At 46.4% G+C, this 20,598-nt stretch overlaps 1 protein-coding gene across 1 annotated transcript; it reads left to right on the forward strand.

The window, feature by feature from the left end:
* The first annotated feature begins 439 nt into the window (after positions 1-439).
* On the forward strand, positions 440-20,221 carry SLC35F6 (solute carrier family 35 member F6). Its single transcript, XM_036751876.1, has 6 exons — positions 440-736; positions 14,864-14,936; positions 15,467-15,638; positions 16,208-16,420; positions 17,853-17,963; positions 18,872-20,221. The coding sequence occupies exons 1-6, from the start codon at positions 660-662 to the stop codon at positions 19,339-19,341; spliced, it is 1,116 nt and encodes a 371-aa protein (XP_036607771.1). The 5' UTR covers positions 440-659; the 3' UTR covers positions 19,342-20,221.
* Positions 20,222-20,598: the final 377 nt, after the last annotated feature.

Here is a 20,598-nt window from a genome sequence, read left to right on the forward strand (position 1 = left end):
ATTGATTGGTTGATGCTCCAATGTCCGCTCCTCTGTAAAATGGGTATAAATAATCCCCTATCCACTTACCAGAGTTTTGCACTATGTGAGTGTAGGGGTAGAAACTGCGCTTCTTAGTCCAAAATCAATGCTTGCGGTTTATTTGTGTTTGATTGACCCATGAAGATTAGCACCGAATCATCTAGCCCTGCCGACTGATTGATGATTGACTGATAAAGATAAGCACAGAATCATCTAGCCCTTCCGAAAGAAAAGGGATTCCTGCCCCACCCCACAATGGCAGACGAGAGCTAAGAGCACGTGCTCAGACAACCGGGCGAGGAGACAAATGACCCGCGGGGGGAGGGTAGCCGGGACCGTTGGACCGAGAGCTCTGGAATCCCGAGCGTTGCCCGTGCGCGTGCGCGTGCGCTTGCGCGTAACCCGAGTCTCCCTCTCAGCTTGTGGGAGTGGGAGGGGTTGGGATGAGGCGGGGGGCGGGGCTCTATGGCAGGTGACTTCTGTGGGTCAGGTGACCGCCGGCCGGGAAGGAAGTGCGCTAGGCCAGCCCCGGGTCCCCCACTCCCCGCAGCCCGCAGTCCCCATCCCTTGGCCCCGGGAGTCACACGGACCCCGGCGGTGTGGCAGCATCAGGGCAGCTGCCTTTGCACCGCCTGACCATGGCGTGGACCAAGTACCAGCTGTTCCTGGCCGGGCTCATGCTGATCACCGGCTCCATCAACACCCTCTCGGCCAAGTGAGTTCGGGGAATAGGGGACCCCCACCCCTGGGGTCGGGGCCTTGGGCGGGGCTGGTGCGGCGAGGACGGGGCTCCGCATCCATCCCTCCTCGAGAGCTTCTAGGTGAACCGACGAGAGGCCTCGGAGTGCGCCGGAGAGAGGACGAGCGCTTGGGTTCGAATCCCCGGGTTCGAATAGCCTCTCGCTACTTTGGGCCAGCCGCTTCTCATTTCTGGGCCTCAGTTTCCCAGTCTGTAAAATGAGAAGGTCGGAAGAGATGATTGAGGAGTCCCCTGCCAGTGTTCGTTCCTCTGGTATCCCCTCGGCCACTCTCCCTCTGTCTTTTTGTCGTGCCCTCTGGAGCCTCCAGCCTGTTGTTAAGTCGTTTTTTCAGTTGGGTCCGACTCATGACCGCATTTGAGGTTGTCTTGGCAAAGATACTGGAGTAGTTTGCCATTTCTTTCTACCAGCTCATTTGGAGATGAGGAAACTGGGGCAAACAGGGTTAAGTGACTTGCCCAGGCTCACACAGCTAGGAAGTGTCTGAGGCCAGATTTGAACTCAAGATGAGTCTTCCCAATTCAAAGCCCAGTGCTCTCTCCACTTCGACACCTACCTGCCTCTCTGTTCTTAATAATACATCACTGCTAACCCGCTTCACCTCCAAAAAATTTTGTGTGTCTGTTATTTGTGGTATATTTGTATAAAGGTGTCACCCTGCTGTCATAGGTTGTCTCTTCCCCAGTGGAATGTAAATTTCTTAATGGAAGCATTACCTGGTTTTTACTTTACTTCCCTAGCAGAACTATTATATGCCTGGCTTATAATAGGTGCCTAATAAATGCTGAATGGATGTTGAATGGAATTCCAAATCTTTGGTCCTCTAAACTATGTTGGGAGGAGGCCAATTCATATCCCGGATTCTAGGCCCACAGAGATTGTTTCACTGGAGTTAATTAGAAAGTGCCTTGCTTTTTGGGTTGAGTTTCAACGTAAATAAAATGGGTATTGGTAGTAAGACCTTTGCCCATAGAAGAGAGGGGTGAAGAAATGAATGTTGAGCTTGCTTTTTTAAAATGAGAGCCGGACTTGTTGAGGGAACCCCCCCTAACTTCTATGCAAGGTCCACCTTTTTAGCTAGAGCTAGAAAGGCATTGGAAAGGTATAGTCCAACACCCCTTGTTTTGAAGATGTGAAAACTGAGTCCCATAGGGGCACAATTACTTGGCCAAAGTCACAAAGTTAATAAATACCTGATTCAGTTTTACAAACATTGGTTAAGTGCCTGCTATATGTGATAGGTGCTGAGGCTTCCAAGATTTATCTTTTATCACAATTACTTCTGCACTCTAGGTGGTTAGGGTTTTAGGATTCCCTCCTTTCCCTGGCACTTTGGCCATGTAGGGGTGCTGGAAAGCTGCGTACCCCACCATCCCTTAACACTCATACTGGGGATTAGGCCTCTTAAAAAACTTCCCTTTGCTACTTTTCCCATGGATTGCCAAGGCTTCAAATTATTTGTCATCTACGTTGGGCTAATACAACTCTTTTAAAAGGCTCTAGACAAGTAGAGAGTGGTCTATCTAGTAGGAAGCAAGGAAATATCCCTGGTCACAGAAAAAAGGAAGGTCATTTTATCTACCTTTGTTTCCTTGGTCAACCAGTTGGTCCTGTTGAGTTAGTTTCCCAAACTGGAGGACAAACTTTGATCCTGCCCCTGGTGGTTTCTGGTGTGAGGAATCTCACATTGTAATTATATTTCTCCTTTGCACTCTACTTTACAGTTTTCAGTGTTCTTATTTCCATAATCTCATTTGATCTTCGTAATTACTTGGTGGGGTAGTCAGGGTTGGAATTATACCCCTTTTACCGATGAAGAAACTGAGGTTTGGAGAAGGTCAGTAAATAAGTAAGCAGCAGAACTGGGTGGGACAGGAGCCCAGGCTTTCGACTACAGATCTTTCTACTACATCACCTTCCCACCTACAGGAGAGATTAGTTCAAAGCTGTAAACCCAGAGCAGTGGTTTCAAGGCCAGTTAGAAACTGTAGGGGTAATGGGACACTTCCCAAGAACTGAAGACTGGGGAAGATCTTAGCAGATTGCAGTTTAAACTTCCAGCCTGAGAGTTGATATACAGAAATTAGGCTGCAATGTACATAATTTGGCTTAGAGAGAAGGTGGGGGTGAATCTTGATTGGTTAATTTTCTAACCCATTCTAAGCCATATCTTTAGGGACAACCGTACATAACACACACCCCCCAAATCAGACAGACATGCTCCACTTGGAACAGAAACAAACTCTTGAGAACTCTCCCAACAAGCTGTATTTGGAGACTGAGTCTACATTCTCCTAAACCAAAGCATCAGACCCTCTTTGTCCTCACTACTCTACCATGTCAAGAAATCCCTCACTAGCAGCTATAAAGAATTCCCCTCAAAAGCGCTTCTCACTTGTTGGTCCCCAATTACTCAGTCCATTGTGGTAAAGTAAAAAACACAAGTTTTGGAGTTTTAGGCAGCACCTAACTTTGAATAACAGTTCTTCCAAAGTCTCTGTGAGTCACTTCCCCTTCTTTGGACTCAGTTTCCTTGTTTATGAAATAAGGGAGTTGAGCTAGATGGCGTCTGAGGGCCCTTCCTGCTCTAAATTTATGAATCTCTGATTCTCCTTGCTCCCAGAATGATGCCCCAGAGTCAAGTCTAGTAACTCCATTCCTTTGGCTGGGTCTCAGGATCCCAGGCTCTGTGGCTTTCTTCTCTGCTACTGTTCTCTTCTTGTGTGTCTTGTCCAAAGACGAAAGAGGAATTCCTCTCCTTTCATAAGTAACACATTTAGATACTTTTTTTTCTTACTATTGAGGTACATGTTATTGTTCAGTCATTTCAGTCATGTCCAACTCTTCTTGACAAAGACACTAGAGTGCTTTGCCATTTCCTCCTCCAGCTCATTTTACAGATGAGGAAACAGATGAGGCAAACAGGGTTAAATGACTTGCCCAGGGTCACACAGTGTCTCAGACCAAATTTGAACTCAGGAAGAGGGGTCTTCCTGACTTCCAGCCCCAGCACGCTATCCACTGTGCTACGTAGCTGCAGGTTATTATCAACCCTGTTTCACAGAGGAAGCAAGTGAGGCTTAGGTTCCTAAGATCCTAGAACCAGAGCTAAAAGGGACCTCATGCTCTCTAGTTTGACTCTCTCATTTTACAGATAAGGAAACTGAGACCCAGAGAGGTGAAGTGATTGCCCAAGGTCACCCAGGGAATAAGCAGCACAGTGGAGGTGAAGGGGGTTGCCTATGGTCACACACCCTGTAAGTGCAGAGCAGAGATTGGAAACCTGATCTTCTTATTCTAAGTTCGGTGTTCTTTCAGTTATACCAGTAGGGTCAAACTCAAATAGAAATGAGGGCCACTAAAGCATATATTAGGATTCCTACAAATCACATATTGATTCAGAAAACTACATATTAATATTATGTTTTATTGCATCTTTATTTATTTTGTTAAATATTTCATTTTTATATTACATTTTAATCTAGTTTGGGCCATGGCAGCCAGGAAGCACAGTGGATAGAGTGCTGGGCCTGAAGTCCGGAACACTCATCTTCCTGAGTTCAAATCTGGCCTCAGACACTTACTAGCCGTGTGAGCCTGAGCAAATCACTTAACCCTATTTGCCTCAGTTTCCTCATCTCCAGGTGAGCTGGAAAAGGAAATGACAAACTACTCCATTATCTCTTCCAAGAAAACCCCAAATGAGGTCATGAAGAGTTAGACGTGGCTGAAAAACGACTGAACAACTATTTTGAGCTATACTTGATAGTATTGTGGACCACGTGCTTGATACAGCTAGGCCAGGGGTGGCGAACCTGCAGCCTCAAGGCCACATGTGGCCCTCTAGGTCCTCGAGTACAGTCCTTTGACTGAATCCAAACTTCACAGAACAAATCATTTTATGAAGGGGGTTTGTTCTGTGCATTTTTGTAAATGAGTACATTTACTTCTGCTAGGCCAATAAATCTCTCACATTGCTTTAGCCTATCTGTTTTCTCTGAGGCCAGAGCCTTTGGGTTCTGCCTTTATCACAGCCCCAGCCCATTAAGCACCAGGCCAAAGGCTAGCCCCCAGGCAGCTGGGGGCCAGAGCTGCTGCCCGAAGTAGCACTGGCTCAGCCTGTTCTGAGTGACAGTCTGTTCTGAAAAGCCCTTTCTCTCCTTCCCGTAATCCCACCATAGCTGTGAGGTCTCCAGCAGCCCAGACAGGACCTTGCTGTCATCTAGGCCAATCCTTTCATTTGTCAAGTCAATCAGTCAGTCAATAAACATTTATTAAGTGCCTACTATGTGCCAGGTACTATTAAGCACAGGGGATACAAAAAGAGGCAAAAGATAGTTCCTGCCCTCAAAGAGCTTACAATCTAATAGGGGAGCCAACATGCAAACAAATATATACAAAGCAAACCATATGCAGGATAAATAGGAAATAGTTAACAGAGAGAAGGCACTGTAATTAAGATGGGTTGGGGAAGGCTTCCCATAGAAGGTGGGGTTTTAGTTGGGACTTAAAGGAAGTCAGGGAGGTCAGTAGTCAGAGCAGAGAAGGGAGGTCAATGTCACTGGATCCAGTAGTACAAGTTGGGGAATAAGATGTAAGAAGACTGGAAAGGTCGGGGGTTGGGGGGGGAGCGGGGCTGGGTTATGAAGAGCTTTGGATGCCTTTTATATTTGATCCTAGAGGCAACGGGAAGCCACTGGAGTTTATTGAGTAGGGGAGGTAACATTATCAAGCCTGCATTTTAGGAAAATCACTTTAATGGCAGAATGGAGGGTGAATTGGAGTGAGGAGAGATTTGACAAAGGCTGGCCCAGCAGCAGGCTATTGCAGTAATTCAGGTGTAAGGTGATTTGAGGGGCTGCACTACACTGGTGGCAGTGTCAGAAGAGAGAAGGAGGCATATTTGAGAGATTTTGCAAAGGTGAAGTCATCAGGCCTTGGCAATAGATTGGGTATGAGGGAGGAATCCAGGATGATTCCTGGGTTGCAAGCCTGAGGGACTGGGAATATAGTGTTGCTGTCAACACTGATAGAGTAGGCAGGGGAGGGAGGAAATATGATGAATTCCATTTTGGACATGTTGAGTTTAAGATGTGTATGGCATGTCCAGTTTGAGATGTCTGAAAGGCAGTTGGAAATTCAAGATTGGAAGTCAGCAGAGAGTCTGGGGTAGGATAGGTAGATTTGAGAATCGTCAGCGTGGAAATGGTAATTAAATCCATGGGAGCTGATGAGATCACCAAATGAAGTAGAATGGCGGGAAGAGAGAAGAGGGCCCAGAACGGAACCCTGAGGGACACCTATAATTAGTGGGTGTGATCTCGAAAAGGATCCAGCAAAGGAGATGGAGAAGGACGAGTCAGATAGGTTGGAGGAGAACCGGAAGAGAGTGATGACCAGAAAACCTAGAGAAAAGAGAGTATCAAGGAAGAGAGAGAGATCAAAGGCTGCAGAGGTCAAGGAGAATAAGGGCTGAGAAAGGCCGTTGGATTTGGCAAGTAAGAGATATTGGGAATTTTGGAGAGGGCAGTTTGAGTGTATTGGTAAGGTTGGAAGTCGAATTAGAAGTGGTTAAGAAGACAGAGGAGAGAAGGGGGAGACACCTATTGTAGACTCCTATTTTAAAGAGTTTAGCTACAAAAGGCAGAAGAGATGTAGGGTAATAATTAGCAGGGATGGAAGGATCAAATGTGGGGGGTTTTTTTTCAGAATAGGGGAGATATGGGCATGTTCATAGGCAGTAGGAAAAGAGCCAAGAGAGGGAGAAATTGAAAATAAGTGAACAAGTTGGAATGACAGAGGAGCCAATCTGATCACTTAAACAAGCAGAGGAGTCAGCCTTGGTAAGGAGTAAGGCCGCTTCATCATGTGAGACAGGTGAAGGAGAGAGAATCAGAAAGCATTTGAGTGATAGGGTATGGGGAACAGGGAAGAAGAGGGAGTTCATGGCTAATGGCATCAATTTTTTCTGTAAAATATAAGTCAAGGTTCTCAGCTGAGATAGTGGGGCAGGGGGAAGTTTGGAAGGTTTGAGGAGGGAAGAAAAGATTTGGAAGAGCCACTGCAGAGCATGGGATAGTAAGTTGATAAGGGAGGTATAATAAGATTGCTTACCAGCAGTGAGTGCCCAGTTGAGGTTATATGGCAAAAAATCCTACGGGACCCAGTCAGAACAGTTGTGTGATTTTCTCCACCTTCATTCAGTGGCATACGTGTAGGAGTGAAGGTGACAAATTGTGGAAGTGATCCAAGGATGAGACTTAGCTGGGCAAAATGGGCAATATGATATGGGTGAGGGATTGAAGAAAGGACAGTGTAGATTGGAATTGGTTAATCAAGGGGTCTAGATGGAGAGAAGAGAAAGGAGTGGCTAGTGCAGGAGAGATGGTCTGGTAGAGAATTGAGGGAGTCAAGGGATTGGAGGACATAGTGTAGATGAAGAGTGGAGTTATGTAAAGAAAGGGAGAGGGAGAGGTGAAATGCCAATAGATTATGGTAATACTCAGGCCCTGAGAAGTAGAATAATTGGGACAGGGCTCCACAGCTGGTGAGCAACAACAAGACAAATGCAAACTAATACTCCCTAGCTGATGGTTTAATATCTTGGATTTGGAGCAGGTTACCTAGGTCCATTTCCCAGCTCTGCTGCTTACTAAACCTATGACCTTGGACGAGTCACTTCTTAGACTCTCTAGGTTTCAATTTCCTCATCTGTAAAATGAGAGGGTTAGGCTAGAGCAGAAGTGGGGAACCTGCAGCCTTGAGGCCACAGGTGGCCTTCTAGGTCCTCGGGTGTGGCCTTTTGACTGAGTCCAAGTTTTATAGAACAAATCCTTTTATTAAGGGAATTTGTTCTGTAGTTTGGATTCAGTCAAAGGGCCACACTTGAGGACCTAGAGGGTCACGTGTGGCCTCAAGGCTGCAAGTTCCCCACCCTTGGACTAGATGATCCCTAAGCTCCTTTCCACTTATGAATGCTATGATTCAATGAACTCCAAGCCAAAGCCTTTCTGCTCCCCCCCGCCCCAGTCCTCCTCCTATAACTTCAACTCCTCTTCCCTAAGCTGGAGGGTAGAGGGGCAGGAGGGCAAAAGCTGCTTTCATTTTGAAAGGGTCAGGATTTATGTGTGTTCACAGTGGGGAAGGGGGAGAGAGGGAAGGAAAATGATTATTCCCTGGAGAGAGTTAAGAGTTAGGGTCTGTGCCGTAGGCACAAACCCTCTGCCATCTGATGCTTACTATTTGCAACTATTGGCAAGTCAGTTAACCTACATGAGCCTGTTTCTTCATTTGTAATGAGAGTGTTAGACTAGCTGGCCTCTTTGGTCCCTTTCAGTCCTAGGTCTGTTTTCCTCTGATCGTGGCCTTTGGGGTAAGAGGCATGGTGGAGGTTGGAGGAAAGGACAGTGGTGCCCAGAAAAAAGAATAAGGAAGTAGCCAGCTTGGCTTGGCTCGGCTCAGCTAGCAGACATTGTCTCTTTTCCTTAAATCTCAGATCCTCAGCTGCTGGATCGTAGTGAGTCATTTGCCTTTCACTCTCTTCCCTAGCAGCCCAGACCAATACAAAGCCCAACATTTTTCAGAGGAACTGAGCCAGGGGAAGTGGCCGTTGGAGCTCTCTTTGCCTCACCACCTTGTATCGCACCAACGAATACCTGCTATTTCTGGCTACTTCCCCAGGGAGACAGCCTCATCTGCCACGTGTGGGATTTACAGAAGGGCCAGGACCTTACCAGCTCTTTGGAGGCAGTGATGATAGCAGTAATAGCAGATGTTTTATAGCACTTTTAAGTTTCTGAAACATTTTATGCATATTATCTTAGTTGGTCTTCACAGCAACAAGTACTAACTACATAGTATTATCATCCTAATTTTATAATTGAGTCAGCCAAGGCTTAAAGGAGCCTACGAGTGACTTGCCCATGCAGATGTCAGGGGCTGGACTTGAACTTTGGCCCCTCTTGACTCTGAAGTTTAACCCTCTTGCTATTATCTCACCTCTCAGGGTAGCACCAGTCCTCCTGGTCTTAGGCCATTCAGCCCAACTTGAAACCCCTTATAACCAACCATCCCATACAGACTCTTCCAGAGGACAAGGAGAAGAGGGTGGGCAGCCGCCACAGCTTTGGCTAGAATCTGGGCATATGCGCAGGGCTAGAATTAGACATGGGGTCTGTTCCTGATGTGCTATGTGACCATGGGCAAGTTATCCCCTTCTGCGGGGCTCACTTTATCTGAAATGCAACAAGGTTCGTCTGGATGACTTCTGGGGTTCCTTCAAGGTCTAATATGCTGTAATTGTGAAGTAGCCGTGGACAGAAGCAGGACACTTAGCCCAAGATTGTTCACTCCAAGGACTAATGCCTATAATACCAGTTTGGCTATGTTGTCAGGATCTAGCTGGCCTTGAGACTGAGATGAAAAGATAACCTGGTATAATGAAAGGAGTAAGGGCAGCTAAGTGTTGCAGTGGATAGGATGCCAGGCCTAGCGTCAAGAAAACCTGAGTTCAAATCCAGCCTCGGACACTTCCTAGCTGTGTGACCCTGGGCAAGTCACTTAACCCTGTTTGCCTCAGTTTCCTCATCTGTAAAATGAGCTGGAAAAGGGAATGGCAGACCATCCTAGTATCTCTGCCAAGAAAACCCCAAATGGGATCAGGAAGAGTCAGACACAGTTGAAACACGTAAACAACAATGGAAGGAACACCATATTTGGAGTAAGAGAACATGGATTCACATCCTGGATCTGCCACTTAACTTGGGAGTGGGGAGATAGAGGAGTGTTGAGCTTCCTCATCTGTAAAATAAAGAGGCTGTACTAAATGATCTGTAAGAACCCTGACAGTTCTAGATTTGTGATCCTGTGATCAGAAACAAAAACATCGGTCATATTCAGGGCACTGTGACTGATTTCCTAGCAGCCCTAGGTTTACTATAAGACTGATAGGCCAGGACTGGGAATGTGTAGGTCAGGAAGGACTCCAGAAAAAGGCCATTGCTGGAGAGCTGGCCTTGGGCATAGCAGTTTTAAGATCTGGAGACTTAGCTTTGTTGTTATTATCAGTTAAAATATTTAATATTAATATTGTTAAACTTGGCATCTGACTTGGACATGTCACAACCTCCGTGGGCCTCGGTGTCTACATCTCTCAATTGAAAGGATTGTACTAGGTTCTAAAGTCTCTTAAATCCCAATAATTACATATTTTATTTACATATTAAATAATCACATATTCATAATTGTGGTTGTTAATAACTCACATTACTATTGCACCCAAGGTTTATAGAGTACTGTTATTTGCAAGAATCCCATGACATGAATAGAGTAAATATGAGCCCCGTTTTACAAATGAGGAAACTGAGACTCAGGATAAATCATTTGCCCAGGGTCACTTAGCTAGTGTCAGAGCTGGGATGTGAACCAAGGTCTCCTGATTCAGAGGCTGGTGCTTTTTCTATTGCATTGTGCTTTGTGGAACCTCTGCATCATGCCCCATCCCTGTGGGGTAGTCAGTGTACCAAGTGCCCATAATTAAGGAGAAACAGCCCAGAAACACTCAACTTGGCTCTGATCATCTGTAACTGGAAACTAAAAGCTGCTTGGTGGAGCAGCACACCCTGCTGACACCCGATCCCTGAGGAAGCCAAGGCCTACACCTTAGGGGCTGATACAAAGGGATCCCATTTCCCTGCCCCGGGAATATTGCCAGCATATCCATACCTGTGTCTGGCCAGTCCAAGCAAGACTCCTTCAAGGGAGATAGTCCATATGAGTGCTGAAAGAAAGTGGCAGGGAATAGCCTGTAGGCCTTTAGCTTGTCATATTGATGGGGCTTTCCAGCTCTATCTTAGAGCCAGGCATTCACCTAAGCACCCATGCCCCTGCAGCACGAAGTGTTGAGTCCTAAGCCCCCTCCTCTGTTCTATCCCAGGAGCATACTCAAGTCTGGAGAAAGAGGGAGGCATGCTAGGTGAGAGCTCCTGGGCAAGAGAACCAGGTAGGCAGGGGTCCTGCTTTTCCATCCTGCCCATCCTTTCCTCAGTGCTCCTTGAAAGACCCTTCCAGGGATTGTTTGGTGATTTGAAACTGAGAAATTATTATGCCCGCACACTTCCTGTGTTTTCTTTTTTTTTGGTCAGCAAAGCTGGAAACAGGCTGGGGCTTGTTCTGAGCACCCTGCCCAAGTGACATTTCTGGTTGATCTGCATCTTAGACCCCTTTCTCCCAGATGATGTAGCAGAGACAGGACCAGTGGACCAGAGCCCTGGCTTCTAGGCCCTCCTGTGCTAATTGGTACTTGTGCCAATCATGTCATCTCTCTGGGACTCAGTTCCCTCCTGTATTAAATGAGGAGGTTAGACTCACTTCATTGTCACTGGAGTATACTACAGCCCACCTGGACATAAAGGAAGCAGATTAGTTTGAGAAATAAATCACACACCTGACACAGAGGCGTGAGATGTAGTGATGGGAGGGGGAAAGAGGGCCAGGAGGCTTTGATTATCCAGGCATCTGCTGGAATTCTCTCTGCCAAAAGCATAGCAGCTAGCAATTTCTTGACTTACCTTATTGAAAACTTCATTCTTTAAAAGGCAGAGGAACCAAAAAGGAAAAATTCTGTTCTAGATCTGATTCTCACTAACAGAGACAAACTGGTTTCTGGGGAGGAAATTAGAGGATAGTGGCGGGGGCGGGGGGGGGGGGTGCCGCAGGTAGGTGACCGCTCCATAATGGAATTTATGATAGAGAAAGAGAAGAAACGGGGCATAATCTGACATACACCCTTGATTTGGGGAAAGATAGGATCCCATGGAGCAAAATGCTTCAGGGAAGTTGGCCCACGAGGGATGATGGAAGATGCTAAAGCTAGAAAGGGAAAGTTTCCAGGGAGGAAGAAAACTGGGATTTGTCTGAAGAGACTGATGTGGAGACAAAAGGAACTCCCCAACCTAGTTGGATTTTTAAGAGACATGTACAGTGGATGGAGGTATGTGGCTCAGGCCTACAGAAATGTTGTCAGGGTCACTAAAGCTTGGAAGGAGCTAAGACTGGCAAGATTAGGTGAGGGTATCACAAAGGGGTTTAGTCTTTGTGGTGGGGGGAGGTTAAGCTCTCTGGGGGAAAAAGAGCAGCGAAAGAGAGAGGCCTTTCCTTGGGCTGGATGGGATGGTGATGATAACTGACAACAGAGAAAGCAGACCTAGCCAGTTCTTGGTTTGTTTCTGTTTTCTCTACAAAGGAGAACAGCCTTTTACTGGAAATGAGAGGACAAGAATGAGGAACAGGCAGTTGGACACCCAGAAGAAGTAAGAGAATAGTAAGAAAGCAAAGATCTGGCCTTGATGAACTCAGGTGCCCTGGCCCAGCTGGGCTGCATCCTTGGGGTAATCCTAGCAGACGAGATGGCTGAGCCACTGTCAGCCATATTGGAAAGATCCCATAAAGAGGAGAGGGGAGCACAAGACTGGAGGAGGCCTGTGAATCTGACTTAGATTGCTGAGAAGTGCCTAGAATATATCATTAAAGGGATGATTGGTGAACATCTAGAAGGGAAGTGATGATCCCAGAGAGCTAGCATGGCTTCATCAAGTATGAGTCATGCCAGATGAACCTCATTTCCTTTTTTTGATGATATTCTTAAACTAGTAGATGAGAAAAATGCTATGACTATGCTCTTCCTAGATTTTGGCAAAACTTTTGATAAAGTGTCTTAACTATTTTTGTGGAGAGTACAAAGAGATGAATTAGATGATAATACTCTCAGATGGGTTCAGAACACACTGGGTGGCTGGTATCTTTAATGGGTCAGTGTCAACTGATTTGGGAGGTCTCAAAAGAAGAAGCCAGAGGTGCTCCTGTGCTTGTCCCAGGGCATTGTATAAAAGGCATTCAATCATGTGCTCCTCAGATTTGCAGATGACACCAAGCTTGGAGGGAGAGCAAACCCACTGAGTGACAGTCAGAATCCAGAAGGATCCCAACTGGAGCTTTGGGCTGAATTTACTAAGATGAACTTCAGGCACAAAAAGTGGACTTCACAAGTATAAAATGGGAAAGGTGTGGTTAGACTACAGTTGTTCTAGAAAACACTTGGAGTATTTAATGGACAGCAAACCCAAGATAAGACCATGGTGTGATGTGGCAGCCCACAAAGCTAATGCAATCTTGACCTTCATTAAGAGGTCCATAGGTTCCAGTAATAGGAAAGTCCCACTGTACTGTGCTCTCATCAGACCTCGTCAGGAACAGTGTTAAGTCTCAGCACTATGGCTTAAGGAAAACATTGACAAACTGAAGAATATCCAGGGAAAGACCACCAGGATGCTGAAGGGCCTTGAGTTCATATCATACAAGGACTGGTTGAAAGAGCTGGGAGTTTTCAGGCTGGGAAAGGGAAGACTTGGAGGGGAGGTACGTAATAGCTGTCTGCAAGCATTTGAAAGGCTGTCATGTAAAGGAGCCATTAGATTTGTTCTTTGTGGCCCCTAGGGGCAGAACCCTTAGAATTCCCCAGCAGTTCATGGGAGGTGGAGAGAGGCAGAAGTTGAATGTGCCTGTGGCTGGAGAGGTCACACAGAGGCCAGGGGGCCACGTGGGAGTTTTGAAAAAGCAGGAATTTCTTTCAGGCCTAAGTTGACGTAGATGGCTGCAGAGGTCCCTTCCAGTTGTCAAATTCTCTGATTTTGTGGTTCTGAACTGGATGAGCTCTCAGTTCCTTTCCAGTCCCTTAATAACATAGTACTCTAAGGTTTACAAAACACTTTCCATACATTTTCTTATTTGAGTCCTGAAACAGCATTGTAAGGTGGGTCTTGTCTTAACCCTATCTTACAGTGAAAGAAACTGAAGCTCAGAAAGGTATAGTGCCTTTCCCAGCATCACATAGCTTAGTAAATGTCTGAGCAAAGATTTGAACTCAGGTCTTCCTGACTGCAGACATCGTTCCCTCATCTCTGCTGTTATCTCCAGGACCTGCTCCCCAGACCTCTGTGGTGCAGAAGCATTCTTAGGTATCTACTTTACCGTTTCATCTGACCAAAACCTCCAGTCATTGGCTCTCAGCCTCTTTGTCTCCTGTGAGCTAGGTATCAGGGGAATAATACCTACACACTAGTAATGCCCGGGTAGTCACTATCTCCTGAACATAACAGAGAACAGGCTTTGCCAAACCTGGTTCCTCAGTGCTTCATTCCACTAACTGCCTGCTGTGTGTCCACACTGTGCTGATTGCTATGGTACAAACAAAGGATCAGAAGACACAGTCATTACTCTCAAGAGTAACCAACCATTTTCATTTTGAGATGATAACTTCATGAGACCATACCTGAGCCATTGACCAAAAAAGCAAGCCGGGAAAGTATTTGGATTGTGTGTTGTGGCATGTGGCATAACTACAGTGCCAGAAGGATTTCAGAGGAGGGAACAATCCTGGTGCCCTCGGGAAGGCTGGGAAAGTGCCTTGGTCAGACAAAACCTGTGTTCCAGTCCCAGCTTCCCCTCTTACCCGCCCTGTAACCTTTCTGAACTTCTGAAATGGAGATGATCCTTGCACTGTCTACCTCACGGGGCCGGTGTAGGGATGAAGCAAAATAACAGTCGACATTTTTCAACTATAAAGTGCTCCCATAACTTACCATCAGCCTTACTTAGCATTTTGCTAACCCCTTCCTAGTATCCTCTCCTGTCCTATTTTGTACTGTATCATCAGCCATGTAGCCTTGTGGATAGAGAGAGTGCTGGGCTTCGGGCCAGGAAGATGAATCTGAATCCTGCCTCTGATACTTAGTAGCTTTGAGAGCCTCTGAACCTGCTTCCTTTTTTGTAAAGTTGGGCTAACACCTCACAGGATTGTCGTAAGGATCAAATGAAACAACATATAAAGCACTTTGAGAATCTTAAAGTGCTATAGAAGTAGAGGATATGAGTGGCCGTCATTCTGGAGGCATGTTATCTCCTCAGTTGTCAGGTCCTTGATGGCAGAGACCAGGTGGACAACTGAGTGCTTAATGCATCTTTATTAAATTGGGTTGAACAGGGAGCATAGTAGCCTCACCAATCAATGCCATTTTTCTCTCTTCCAGATGGGCTGACAACTTTAAGACTGAGGGCTGTGGAGGAAGCCAGGCCCACAGCTTCCAGCATCCTTTCCTCCAGGTATCCCCTCCCAACCCCATCTTTCCTCAAGCTTTCTGTCTCCCTTGTGGCTCTGAGCCCCCAGTCCCCTTTCCTTGGCACCCAGGGCTTGAAAGTTTACTTCTGCCATACCACAGTCACAGAACTTTCTCTTGCTTCCAGAAGCTGGGGACTGAGTCAGGCCTGAGTCAGGGCTGAGTCAGGCCTGACTCAGAAAAGATCACTGGTTATTCTTTTCTGCTCTGTCCTGCCCTGTTCCCAGTAGCCATGTAGAGATGCAGCAGGGCAGGAGGATTGACTATCTATTCTTGGCCAATAATGGGTGTGTTGAGGAAGGTCCTGGATATTAGAGATGAGTGGGAAAAGTGACTCCTCCCCAAGCCCAGGGGCCTAAGCATCTCCATCTCCATCCCAAACCATAAAGGTACCACATTCCTCTTGTGGGGAGCCATTGACCTTGCCCCTGGACCATTGTTAAGATAAGCAGGTTGGATCAGATGTCCTCTAGTGTTCCTCCCAGCTCTAAGAGTTTATGATTGTATTAATTCCAGGCAGTAGGCATGTTCCTGGGGGAGTTTTCCTGCCTAGCAGCCTTCTACTTACTTCAGTGCAGAATTTGGGGGCGCACAGAATCTAGTGTGGAACACCAGCAGTCCTTCAATGCACTGCTTTTCCTGCCTCCTGCCCTCTGTGACATGACTGGGACCAGCATTATGTATGTGGGTGAGTAGCAAGATCTCCTGGGCAAGTACCAGCTGTTTGAGGTATGATAGGGTGGGAGGGGAAAGTGTTTCAGCAGCAGCAGAACCCTTCCTCCCACCCTCATTCCCTTTTCCATCTCCCAACCAAAATGGATTACTGTATATGTTCTTCTTTAAATACCCTGTGTTTTCCCAACTCCAAACCTTTGCTTATGGGATTGCTTGTGCCTCTATATCCTCTCCTCCTCTAACCCGTTAAATTCCTACATGTTTTTTTAAATCCGACTTAAACATTGCCTCCTCTGCAGTTCTTTCCCTATAATCACCTTCCCCTCCCTAATTCAATAACAACTCTTTTCCCCACTTACACCTTACCATAACACTTTGCTTAGAATTCTCTTAGGCCCTTATTATGTATTCATTTATGTGTCACATCTCAAATGTGAAGTGCTTTTTCAACCATAAAACATTGTAAAAATGTCAGCTGTTGTTATTACTAGACCTGTTTCCCAAGAACAGGGACTGTGTCTTATCTAAACTTGTATCTCCCTGGGCATACTCTTAAGAAATGTTTGTTGAACTTCTCTGTAGCCCTGAACATGACTAGTGCCTCCAGCTTCCAGATGCTTCGTGGGGCTGTGATCATCTTCACGGGTCTTCTTTCCGTGGCTTTCCTGGGAAGAAAGCTGCTGCCAAGCCAGTGGGTGGGCATCTTTGCCACGATCGTGGGCTTGGTAGTTGTGGGTCTGGCTGACCTCACGAGCAAGCATGAAGATCAACACAAGGTCAGCGATGTGATCACAGGTATGTTGAACTGTAGTGAACAGAGCCAACTGTAGCTGGGTGGCTCCCAGGGAGAGAGCCCCACAAGAGAGACCCCCAGGACCCAGGCACAGAGATAGAGCAGGTTGGAGTTGATGTTGAGAGTGCCTGAGCTGAAGAGAAGAAGTATGTTTGAGTCCTGGGCCAGGGCACCACAAGGCAGCCAGCAGAGCCAGACGGAAGGTGGTCAGGGATGTCCTTGGGTGTGACTAAGAGGTCAACCTTGCCTGCCTTTCCCCTCTTCAGTGCAGTGGTACTGAGGAGTTTTTTAAAGAAAAGAAAAAAATTATGGCTATTTTAATATATTTTAAACTTAGCAACTGTGAACTATGGCAAATCCACATGCAAAGTAAGGAGCAAAATATCAGTCCCAAACAAACAAGCAGAACCCCAGCAGGTTTACCTTACGGCCCCTTCTGGGTCCCTCCAAAGTTCAGCTGCCTCTTGCTTGTTGCCCTTTTTTGTTTTTCCGCTTATAGTTGAGGCCTATGAATGTTGTTCTAGACCTTCTGAGCCTGCCGTGCATCACTTCGTGGAAGACTTTCCATCTTGCTCTGTGTCCTTTTTTGGTCTCCACCTGTCATTGCATTGATGTACTGAACTCATAGTGAGGAAGCTCCCTCTACCAGTACAGATCAGCAGGTGCTTTACAGCTTAAAGTCTTGGAGATTTGCCTGCAACACTGAAAGTTTGAGTGACTTGCCCAGAATCACAGCAATGTGCATGTTTGGAAGACTTAGATCCCAGTCATCTTGAGGCTGCCTCCCATCCTGGTGTAATGCCTTGTGTTCATTTATCACTCTTACGTTGCGTTACATTGATAGACTCTGAACCATTCTCCAAGCATTGAATGTAGAGTTGAAGAAATTGTATTTAAATAGTCCTCAGTCCTAGTTCTTCATTGGAAGTCATATGAGACTCACTTATCCATCTTCTGTTCACCTTTTCCTCTAATCCCCTTCCACAGCCTCTGAAATCTGTTTTGCCCAGAAACCCTGAGGGCCTTCCCCTCCCAGATTGATTTTTTTTTTTGACTAGGTAAAAGAGGCCATTCTTTGTCTCATTTCTTACCTAGCCTTAATCATTGAATGGGCATTGCCTCAGTCATACTGAGACCTGGGAAAGACCTTAGCTTAAAAAGGCCAAGGTCTCCCACCATATCCGGGCCCATCTCCGGTTGTCCTGATCCATATCTGGCCACTGGACCCAGATGGCTCTGGAGGAGAAAGTGAGGCTAATGACTTTGCACAGCTGTCCCTCTCTGAAATCTAATTCACTAGCAAATCATAGCATCACCTTCCTGGTCCTCTTTGAAAACAAAGGACAAACAACAACAATAATCCCCTCCCATGGCTCTGAAATCTTTCCCTCGGTGCAACTACTTTACCTCTTTCTGGTCCTTCCTCTCCAACAGGAGATCTGCTGATCATCATGGCACAAGTGATTGTCTCCATCCAAATGGTGCTGGAGGAAAAATTTGTCTACAAACACAACGTGCACCCGCTTCGGGCAGTGGGTACTGAAGGTGCGTTTGTGGGCAGATGGGAAGAAGAGGAGACATAGAGAGTGCGTAGTGGGGAGCAGAGAGAACTTAGGGTGAGATATGGGACAGCACAGAGAAGCATGTTGAGGAAGGGACAGAAATGAGGTAAGGTACCCAGAGGATGTTGGGAATGAGTTCTCCAATATAGCCTTCTCAGCTCATATATAGATTGAGCATCTACTGTGTGCAAGACACTGGACTAATTGTGTAAAGGACACAGTCCCTGGTCTTGTAACACAGGAAATAGGAAAGGAAGGGTCGCTTCCATTCAGTGAGTGGTTGAGGAATATATGGTAGGAGAAATGACATATGAGCTGGCCTTAAATGTGTAGGATTCTCATAGATGAAAAGTGCTGTATCATGGGAAGAGGGAAAAACTTAAGCAAAGCAAAGCTCACAAGTAGGAAATTATGCCTCTCAAGGGATCATTAAGTAGTCCTACTGGACCAGAGTCCAGGGTTTGTGGGAGAGTAATAGGAGATAAGGCTAAAAATGTAGGTTGTATTTGGAATATAGAAACCATGTTGAGCTCAAATTTTTTTCTGTGGGTACTAGGGAACCATAGAAGATTTTTGAGCCAGTGAGTAGAATAAGCAAAATGGTATTTTGTGGGTGAGAGGTACAACATGAATCACAGTTGGGGGACACTGGAAGCAGGGAAACCAGTGATAAAGCTCTCGTGAACCAGGTGAAAAGTGGTAAGAACCTAGTTGTAGTGAGAGTGGAAAGAAAGGAACAGATCGGAGACATTTTGAGGCTTGAGATCCCAAGCCCTTCTGGAGCATTATTTAGTGAAAGATCTCACATGTACCCACGTGCATTTGGAGTTTGAGAACTCAGCACATATTCTGTGAAAACATTCACTCCTTTGCCCCCTCGTTCCTCCCCAGGGTTCTTTGGCTTTGTGATCCTCGCTTTGCTGCTGGTGCCCATGTACTACATCCCTGCCGGCGCCTTCAGTGGGAACCCCCGGGGCGTGCTAGAAGATGCATTGGATGCCTTCTGCCAGCTGGGAAGGCAGCCACTGATCATCGTGGCACTGTTGGGCAACATTAGCAGCATTGCTTTCTTCAACTTCGCTGGCATCAGCGTCACCAAGGAGATGAGTGCCACCACCCGCATGGTACTGGACAGCCTCCGTACTGTGGTCATCTGGGCCTTCAGCCTGGCACTGGGCTGGGAGACTTTTCACCCACTGCAGATCCTAGGTTTCTTCATCCTCCTGGTGGGCACAGCTCTCTACAATGGGCTGCACCAGCCCCTGCTGGCCCGTCTGCCCTGGTGTCAGCCCCCAGCTGAGGATCGTGAGCGGGAAAGCCTGCTTGGGGGCAACCATACTCCCATTAATGAGAACAGCTGAATCTCCACCAGCTCTGCCATTGACTGAACCCTGAATTTTAGGCTCCTCTTCCCTGAAGACAGGGATCCCTGGGATCCTCAGGAGGAACCTGGGAAATAGGGTGTCTAAGGTCCTTTCTCCCACCTTGTTGCCTTCTCCTTCAGGAGGACACTGGATGTGCCATTGGAGTTGAAACCCAGCTCCACTGTCCTTTCCTCTAACAGTGTTTCTCAACTTCCTTTGATCCAAGACATACCCTAAAAACCTGCAGAGGACCCAGAGACCCAGGAGAAGGGCTTGGGCTCCCCTGCATCTGTCTCCAGCCTCATTATATAAAGTGATGGACTGAACCAGGCACCTGAATTGCTCTGATTTGCTAAATCACAAATCCAGACTGAATATTAATCATTTCCCCTGAATCATGAATCAAATTTAGTTTTCTAAAAAAAAAATACCACTTCAGAACCAGACTTAAACCTGTGTATGTTTCAGACCTGGGTACTGCTGGGTCATCTGCAGAATGTGCCTGAGCCATCCGGTCATGAATGTCATGAGCTGAATAAGCATCAGGCTTCGTTGATTTGGCCCCCAGGTCCATCTCCATTCTTTTCTACCTTTTCCCTGGGCAGCAGGCATAGTTCTTCTCCACAATGATGACATGAGATGATGACATGATGACAGGGTAGTTCTGCTTAGGTCACAGGTGTTAGTGGTTTACACTGCTGCTGGCAGCTACCTGACCTACAGTCTAGATGCCAAGGAGCACAGGCTGATTGGGGTTGGGCCAGGACTTCAGCTGCGTCTGCTGGAGGATGGGGAGGAGACACTCGGTGGCACTTTGAACTATTGCCTTTGGCATTTCTTTTTTAAAAGTAAAACCTAATAGAAGAGCGATCCATGATGTCTGAAGTTTGAAGTTTTGGTTTCATTTTTAGTAGAGGGGAGTGTAAGGAATTTTTCTGGGCATAGAATTCTAGAGTGCTGGAGGTATAAAGAACTTTTGGCATCATCAAATCTAGTCCAGGGACACTGAGTGCATCCTTTTTGCATTCTCTTCTAAAACAAATATGGTTTTGATAACATGTAAGGTAAGGCCTAAAATTGAATTGAGAAGTTTTGAGGGGGAATATTATATAATAGCTGGTGTGGGGGTGTAGGGATGTGTGTGGGTGGGTGTGTTTTCCTGGCAGCACTCCAGTGGTCAAGATTTAGTTAGACAAAAACTAAGAAAAACCGCTAGAGATGATAATGCTGTCTTGATTAAAATTGAACAAAAAG

Source organism: Trichosurus vulpecula, chromosome 3 (genome assembly GCF_011100635.1).
Source record: "Trichosurus vulpecula isolate mTriVul1 chromosome 3, mTriVul1.pri, whole genome shotgun sequence".
NCBI lineage: Eukaryota > Metazoa > Chordata > Mammalia > Diprotodontia > Phalangeridae > Trichosurus > Trichosurus vulpecula.

What these genes read in the sequence shown, in the direction of transcription:
- SLC35F6 (XM_036751876.1), top strand. Translation starts at nt 660, where the DNA reads ATGGCGTGGACCAAGTACCAGCTGTTCCTGGCCGGGCTCATGCTGATC. An exon ending in ATCAACACCCTCTCGGCCAA is followed by an intron (nt 737 to 14,863) that starts GTGAGTTCGGGG and finishes TCTCTCTTCCAG; the next exon opens with ATGGGCTGACAACTTTAAGA. An exon ending in TCGGGCAGTGGGTACTGAAG is followed by an intron (nt 17,964 to 18,871) that starts GTGCGTTTGTGG and finishes GTTCCTCCCCAG; the next exon opens with GGTTCTTTGGCTTTGTGATC.